This window comes from Dictyostelium purpureum, assembly GCF_000190715.1.
Source record: "Dictyostelium purpureum unplaced genomic scaffold DICPUscaffold_212, whole genome shotgun sequence".
Lineage (NCBI taxonomy): Eukaryota > Evosea > Eumycetozoa > Dictyosteliales > Dictyosteliaceae > Dictyostelium > Dictyostelium purpureum.
Window position 1 is genome coordinate 14336 of NW_003519548.1, and position 8537 is coordinate 22872.

The 8537-nt window shown below is 24.2% G+C and overlaps 5 protein-coding genes across 5 annotated transcripts in view; 3 read left to right on the forward strand and 2 right to left on the reverse strand.

Moving 5' to 3' along the window:
* DICPUDRAFT_37021 (uncharacterized protein) overlaps positions 1-1646 on the forward strand; it is a gene marked incomplete at both ends in the record, with an annotated part of 2067 nt that extends 421 nt beyond the window's left edge. The window contains one exon of the mRNA XM_003290179.1: positions 481-1646. Within this exon, the coding sequence (XP_003290227.1) occupies positions 481-1646 (1166 nt within the window). The remainder of the gene's footprint in view (positions 1-480) is intronic.
* A 138-nt stretch (positions 1647-1784) lies between these two features.
* Positions 1785-1994, forward strand: DICPUDRAFT_154723 (uncharacterized protein; the record flags this gene model as incomplete). The annotated part of the gene is made up of 1 exon (XM_003290180.1): positions 1785-1994. One exon carries the CDS (start codon positions 1785-1787, stop codon positions 1992-1994), a length of 210 nt encoding a protein of 69 aa, XP_003290228.1.
* A 50-nt stretch (positions 1995-2044) lies between these two features.
* On the reverse strand, positions 2045-2378 carry DICPUDRAFT_154724 (uncharacterized protein; the record flags this gene model as incomplete). The annotated part of the gene is made up of 2 exons (XM_003290190.1): positions 2045-2082; positions 2114-2378. The coding sequence occupies 2 exons, from the start codon at positions 2376-2378 to the stop codon at positions 2045-2047; spliced, it is 303 nt and encodes a 100-aa protein (XP_003290238.1).
* Positions 2379-3745: 1367 nt separating this feature from the next.
* Positions 3746-4475, forward strand: DICPUDRAFT_37027 (uncharacterized protein; the record flags this gene model as incomplete). Its single annotated transcript, XM_003290181.1, has 2 exons — positions 3746-4061; positions 4135-4475. The coding sequence occupies 2 exons, from the start codon at positions 3746-3748 to the stop codon at positions 4473-4475; spliced, it is 657 nt and encodes a 218-aa protein (XP_003290229.1).
* Positions 4476-4966: 491 nt separating this feature from the next.
* On the reverse strand, positions 4967-5383 carry DICPUDRAFT_37055 (uncharacterized protein; the record flags this gene model as incomplete). The annotated part of the gene is made up of 2 exons (XM_003290191.1): positions 4967-5241; positions 5320-5383. 2 exons carry the CDS (start codon positions 5381-5383, stop codon positions 4967-4969), a joined length of 339 nt encoding a protein of 112 aa, XP_003290239.1.
* Positions 5384-8537: the final 3154 nt, after the last annotated feature.

An 8537-nucleotide genomic window follows, 5' to 3' on the forward strand; every position in this document is an offset into this window, starting at 1 on the left:
CCCCCCCTCTTTTTTTTTTTGGGAGGAAAAGGGGGGAAAAAAAAATTTTTTTTTGGGGGGGGGGCTCAAAAAATAAGAAGAAGGGTTTTTTTTTTAAAAAATTTTTTCTCTTTTTTTCCCCCCCCCAGAAGAAAAGAGGGGGGTTTTTTCTTTTTTTTTTTTTTGTGGGGGTTTTTTTTTAAAAAAAAAAAAAAAAAGGGGGGGGTTTTTTTTTTTTCCCCCCCCCCCAAAAAATAAAAACACATAATAAGAGAAAATTTAATAAAAAAAACAAACCCCAACAAAAAAAAAAAAAAACCCATTTTTTTGGGGTTTTAGGGTTTTTAGGGGGGGGGGGGGGGATTTTACCCCCAAAACCCCCAAAACTTAAAAAATTTCCCCAATTTTTAAAAATCCCAAAATGGAAAAAAATTGGGAAATTTTTAAAAAAAAATGGAAAAAAAAAACCCCAAAACCCCATTTTGGTAAAATTTGGAAAAGGGGTGGCAAGAATTTTAAGAATGAAAAAGGTATTTAAAGATGAAAATACCAAACCATTAGTAATTGAAGGTGCAGATTTAGATGAAGGTCTTCAATATTCAGCAACTCCAGGTTTACCAAAACTTAATCAGTGGTTAAGAAAATTACAAATTAGAAACCATTCACTTCCAGAACCAAATACACAGGGCAAAGAATGGGATTTAATTATATCTAATGGCTCACAAGAATCACTATATAATACAATGGAGGTTCTTTTAGACGATGGCAACTCTATTATTACAGAAACACCAACTTACTCAGGTACATTATCTATTTTAAAACCATTGGCATTAAATATAGTTGGTATTGAAACTGATAAATATGGTATGATCCCAGAGATATTTGAAAAAACTCTTAGTGAATGGGACCATAGTGCAGCTAAATTCCCAAGAGTGGTTTACATAATTCCAAGCGGTCAAAATCCATGTGGTTCAACTATGAATAACAAAAGAAAACAAGATATTTACAAAATAGCATCAAAATACAATTTAATTATTTTAGAAGATGACCCATATTTCTATCTCCAATTCGACTATGAAGACGAATATGGCGCTGACACAAAATTAGGTCGATCATTCCTTTCAATGGATACAGATGGTAGAGTACTCAGATTCGATTCACTTAGTAAAATATTATCCAGTGGTCTCAGATTAGGTTTTGTTACAGGTAATAGAGCATTATTAGAAAAGATTAATTTCCATCAACAATCAAGCACACTTCACGCATCTGGTGTAAGTCAAATGATAGTTCAAGCATTATTGACCCAATGGGGCTTTGAACAATGGGATAAACACTTGGAAATGGTTCAATCATTCTATCGTGAAAAGAGAAATCAATTTGTAAAATTATTGGAAAAGCATCTTTCAGGCCTTGTTGAATATAACATTCCATCTGCTGGTATGTTTGTTTGGATTCGTCTTTTAGGTATTCAAGATAGCAAAAGCTTAATCTTTGAAAAAGCAGTAGAGAAAAAAGTTATCCTCGTACCTGGTGTTGCCTTTAAACCAGATAATTCAATTTCACCATTCGTTAGAGCCTCATTCTCGACTGCCAATGAAGAACAAATGGATGAAGCTTTAAAACGTTTATCAGCGTTATTAAATGAAGAGCTAAATAAAAAACAATAATAAAATAAATAAATTATTTTGGTGGTTAATTTAATAAAGATCCTTATTAATGGATCTACAAAATGATTATATGTTCATTTATTATTTTTTGTTGTATTTTTAATTATTAGCAGAAGCTAAAATTTGTTGATGACAATCATGGAAAATGACCTCAACCAAAGACAAAAGAATATTTTGATTTATATTCTTTTACCAATCTATTACCTTCCAAAATATACAAAAAGCTATAATCCAGATAAGCCACATGGTGAAAAGACATTTTCAAAGATGGTTCTCAATCTCTCAGTTATGCACGCCAAATGTAAATTTGAATATGTTACTGGTGTCCTTCATTATTTTTTCTTTTAAAAAAATATTTGTTAAGGTAAGTATTATATTTAAGTTACATATTTATAAATTTAAAAGAAACATACTAACTCTTCTTCTAATCTTTTTCCTAATATAAACATAGTAGGTGTAGTCTTTACCAGAATTTAAAATACCATGTTTTGGTTGACGGAAACTTTCAATTTTATCTTTGACATGCTGAGTTAATTTTCTTTGAAAAACTTCTGCTTGATCCAAAGAAATAATACTTTTGATGTCATCAGTCAAAGTAAGAATTAAATTAACATCTTTAAAGTTAGTATTAAGAATTCCTCTAACATCTTTCATTTTGGTGACAGGGTCGAATTCTGGATTTCCAATTTTAGAGACATTTAAATTATTAAATTTGTGAATGAGGCTATCCATTTTAATTAAAATTATTACTACTGATATATGAAGTTAATTTAATGAGGGTAATATATATAATAAAAAAAAAAAATTGTAATATTATGGTTTATATATTTGTTTGTTTTGAATTTAAAAAAATAAAGTTGGATTTTTTTTTCTTTTTATAGTTTTTAATTTTGGAATTTAAAATTTTTTTTTTTTTTTTTTTTACTTATAATGAAAATATATTAATCCACCAATTCAATATTTTAAAATTGTGTTATATTATGTGGAAAAATTCATTGAAAATATTTTCAATAAAATATTTTAATTTATTTTTTGATCAAAGCTTTATTTGATTTCAATTAACCCACATGTTGATTGTGTAAAAAATTATTAAATTTTTTGTTTTTTTTTTAGGGAATGATTTTTATTATAATAATTTTTTTAATTTTTTTAATTTTTTTGTTTTTTTTAATTTTTTTTTTAATTTTCACGTGCGCTTTTTTTTTTAAATTTTTTAAATTAAAAAAAAACAATAATCAATATTAAATAATAAATTAAAATAAATAAAAATTGAAAACAAACCCACACTTACATAATAAATTGAATGTAATTTAACTGATTTTTTTTGATTTTAATAACCGAAAACACTTTTTAGATTCATAACTAAAAATAACCTATATTGTAACCTTTTCTTATGGTTTGTATTGGTTGATGTTTTTATTAGTATTTAAAAATGAATATTATTTTCTATTTTTAGGTGATTATCAAAAAATAAAAACAACAGTGATTGGTATGTTTTTTTTTTAAAATTAATATAGTCATTTTATTTGAGGAGGTGTGAATCAACACATGCGCCACAATATCTTATTAATTACATTTTTGAAAGCCCTTAACAATAAAATATAAAAAAATGGTGATATTTCGAAAATACAGTAAAAAAAAAAAAAAATAAAAAAATATTTTTAAAAAACTTTCCCTTAAAAAATAAAAATTTATATAATGAACCCTAAGGTATCAAACGAAAAAATGGGTTGTGATACTGCCAAGATATTGCAATACAGAAAAAAAAAGTCATTCCCTAAAAAAAACAATAATTTTAATAATTTTTTGCATAATTAACATATGGGTTAATTGAAATAAAATTTTTCACATAATATAGCACAATGTTTATATATTGAATTAATATATTTTATAAGAAAATAAAAAAAAATAAAAAAAAATAAAAAAAAATATCAAAATTAAAAAGTATAAAATGAAAAAAAAAAATCAAACTTATTTTTTTTTTATAAATTCAAAACAAAAATAAATAAACAAATATATATTAAAAATATAAATATATATATATATATTTTACCACATTAATTTAACTTCATATATCAATAGTAATAATTTTAATTAAAATGGATAGTCTAGTTCACAAATTTGATAATAAAAAGGTTTCGAAAATTGGAGATCCAAAGTTCCCCTCTCATACCAAAATGGAAGATATAATAGGAATTTTTAATAATACATACAAAGGTTTAAATTTACATCTTAATTTGATTGAAGACCTCATGAGTATTTCTTTGGTTCAAGCAAAAAAATTTAATAGAAAATACACTCAATATGTCAAAGATTTGACTGTAGACTTCGATCAATCACAACATGGTATTTTAAATCCTGGTAAAGACTACAAAAATTATATTAAAATAAGAAATTGGATAAGAGCAAGAGTTAGTAAGTTTCTTTTACATTTTAAAAATATGTAACTTAAATATAATACTTACCTTAACAAATATTTTTTTAAAAGAAATAATAATGAAGGACAATGACCTCAACCAAAGACAAAAGAATATTTTGATTTATATTCTTTTACCAATCTATTACCTTCCAAAATATACAAAAAGCTATAATCCAGATAAGCCACGTGGTGAAAAGACATTTTCAAAGATGGTTCTCAATCTCTCAGTTATGCACGCCAAATGTAAATTTGAATATGTTACTGGTTTCTATGATTGTCATCAAAAAAATTTAGCTGCTGTTCCTAACATTAAAAAATCAACATCAAAAGAAAATATTTTAAAATATTGTTGGACAATTATCGTTCTCGTTAATCTTTTTTTGTTTCTCTGGATAATTTTTAAAATATAAACAAAAATTAATAAAATAACATATATTCCTTATGAAGATCATAAAATCAGGATCTTTACTAAAATTACCACCATAATAATATATTTTTAATTGTAAACAATTTTTTGTTTTGGATAATTTTTCTTAATTTTTACACCCGTGAGCTTATAAAAAATTATTGTTCAAACCTCAAACAATAGCATTCATGAATAAAAATAAAAAATTCCACTAACAAATCACTAGATTTATTATTCAATCAAAAACAGGTAAATGGCTTGTCAATACAATGCAATAAAGGTAGTGGAGGAGATCAGTTAACAATGCGATATTGTCAATAGAACTGAATATCGATTTTGAAAGAATTTTAATTGAATACTCAAAAATACATTAATTAATGATAAGTTTAATTTTTCTTAATAAAGTATAAATTATTTTTTATTTTAATTACATTTAAAAAAATCTATCTTTTATTTTATCTGTTTATTTAATTTATTTAATATAGAACATGTATTTTAATAGAATTCTTCTTTAATGACTTTGCCATCTTTCCATTCTTGTAATGCCCATTGTACTTTTTCAACTGGATGGCCACCATAAGTAAACTTCATAAGCATCTCATAAGCAGAGTTATTACCATCAACAAGAACTTTAAGAACTTTAGCTTCAGAGATTACAGCATTATTTACAAAACCTTCTTCAGCTTTACGATTAGCAGCCTTACCAACACGGTTAGTAGAGTCACCCTTTTCATACATTACAACATCATCATGGTAGTATTTATCAAAAACTATATTTTTATTAAAATAAAAAAAAATATTAATAAAACAATACATATAACTTTTTATTATTTTACAATAATAACTACCTTCTAAAATTCTTGATTCTTGAATACCTTTAATAATAGCATCTAAATTTTCTCTAACTGACATTTTAATTAAAACTATATTTATTTATTTATAAAATTATATTTATATTTATATTTATATTTATATTTGTATTTGTATTTGTATTTATTTTTGAATGAATAATAATGAATAAAAAAATTTTAATTTATAGTTATTTTTTTTAAAATTTTAGTTATAAAATTTGACCCATAATATAATATTTTTTAATTTAATCCAATTCTAAATTTAATATAAAAACTACTAATATTCATTCCGGAATGTGAACCAGATTTTTTATTTTTTTTATTTTTTTATTTTATTTTTTTTTTAATTATTTATCTTAATTTAAAAAAAAATGTCTTTTTGTTATTTATTTGATTACTAAATATGTACACAACCGAGCACTAAAAAAAAAAAAATTATATAATTTTTTATTTTTTTTTTTATTTTATTTTTTATAAAAATATAATTCTATAATTTATTTAAATTTATTTCCAAATATATATGTATAAAAATATATATCATTTAAATCAATTACCCCCACATTATTCTATTATACTATGAGTTTTCTTATTAATTTTAAAAAGCATAATACATATACATTTATAAATTAAATTAACACACACACTTGAAAAAATTAATAAAAAATCTTTTATTTTTTATAATAAACTATTTGTTTTCGCTCTCATATGAGGATAAAAAAAAACTTTAAAAAAAAAATAAAAAAAAAAAATAAAAAAAAAAAAAATTTTATTTTATTTTATTTTAAAAAAAAAAATAAACCATAAAATTTTTTTTTAAACAATAACATTAATAATAAAAAAATAAATAAAATAGAACAAAAGTTATATTAAAATCAATTTAGATTAAATTAAATTATAAATATAATATTTTTTTTTTTATATTTTATCTTATATTTAATTAATTTGTAAAATAATAAGGTTTCTTTTTTAAAATTTATTTTTAAAATTTAATTATATCTTTATTTTTTTTATCCTTTCATTTTATAATAATAAAAAAATAATATATGTTGTATATATAAAAATAATATTTAAAATCAAACTTTTAATTGTATAGTAATAATAAATAAAATATAAATATATGGTTATATAATTATACGTTAAACTATATAAATATATAAATATATAAAAAAGAATAAAATGATGGACAATACAACCATAGTTCATCATAACACCAATAATAGCGATGGTAGTATAATTATAGGTAGTAGAGGCAATAATAATATCAATAATAGTAATAATAATAATAATGAAACTATATCAAGTTCACCTGTTTCATCTACATCTTCAATATCTAGTAATACACCTCCTATTGGTACACCATTAAAACCTTCGACATCAATGACAAATTTTACACCAGGTACATATAATGAAAATTCATTATTATTCGGTATGGATGATACACTTGGTATGAATTCTAGTCCAAATAGTAAATTTTCGAGTGGTTCAAGGTAAATATTATTTCTCTTTATAGGATTTTTTTTTTTAAAAAATTTATCTATTTCAACTATTGACAATTAAATTATTTTATTTTTTTAGAACCGATTTTAATAGAAGAAGGAAGCAACAGAGTAAATCACAAAGTTATTCAAATTTTAATTTATTACCAGAGCTATTAAATCAACAAGAGGAGTTAAAGAGTGAACATGACTATGTTGTAGATTTTTGTTTAGTCTTAAAGGAACGTCTAAAGCAGTTATCTATACAGTTAGAGTATGATCTATCAGAGATTGAACATAAAGATCAAGAGATTGATTTAATGAAAAATAGAATTAATAAATATAATATGGAAATTAGAGAAAAGGAAGAGGATAATGAAAAGCTTCAAGAACATTTCGAAATGATCGAAAAAGAGAATAAGGAGTATCGTGAGGAAATTGAAAAGTTGCAAAATGAGATAAAGACATTTGAAGCTGATTGGATTCAACCACAAGAAATTTTTCAATGGAAAGACCAAATCGATAAGATTACCTTCGACATGGAGAGAAAGCAGCAGGATTTAGAAGATTTAGAACTTCGTTATGAAGCATCGACCAAAAGAATTGAAATTTTAACAGATCAAATCAAACGTGAAAGAGAGATACACAAAGAAGAGAACGAGCGTATTCAACAAAAGATCAAATCCGACAGAGACTTTAATAATTCAATTTCAAATAAATTAACCAAAAAAAAACAAAAGAATCATTTATTAAATGAAAAAATAAAAAAGATGCAGTCTGATGCAGATCAGTCCCAAAAGAGTATTGAAAAGTATAAGCTTCAAGCATCAGTTAGCGAAAAAGAATCCATCGAATTAAAGCATACAATAGAATCACTTCAACAACAGCTATTGGAGAGTCAAAACCGCTATAACGATTTATCCAATTCTCAACAAATCATGAACAATCAACTTGCCCAAAATGAAACTGAACGTCAAGCGATTATTGGTCTAATCAATAAAACCGAATTGGAAGGTGATGAACGTCTTAGTATACTTATGAAGGAATGCTCAGCTGCAAATGAAACAATTATAAAACTAAAGGCCAATATTGGACAACTAGAGAGCCAATTAAATGATGAACGTATAACTCGTCAAATATCATCAATATCTTTGAACAATGTCAACTATACACTTAAAGAGCGTGACTTAATCCGTATTGTTCAAGAAAAAGAAGAAGAAATTCAAAGATGTAATAAACATATCCAGAGATTATGTGTAGATAACAATAGTTTGAAGGCAAAGTCAAAGAAATTAGAAGATAATGTAGTTGAAAATTCAGAGCAGCTTAAGGCAACCAAAGAAATTTTGTCGTCATATAAAAAAGATGTATTTAAAATTAAAGAAGAATTATTATTAATTTGGGATGATCATTTCAATGACTCTATTGATGGCAGTATGAACGAAGAGTTAATAATGAAAAGAAAATCAGCAGATGTTTCAGAGATCTCGAAAATTCTCTCTGAAAATGACCAATTATTTAGCGGCAACGATAATCATTTTCTATCACCAATCAAAACACCCACTAAACAACAAAGATCACTCAGTTTGCGTACACCAACATCACCAATTTCACCAGTGCAATCAAATAGTTCATTCTTCTCACCAATATCAAATAAAACAAATAGCGCTAATGGTAAGAATGGAGCACCCGCCAAGACATTAAAAGAGCAACAAATTTTAGAAGATATGTTGGATAAGG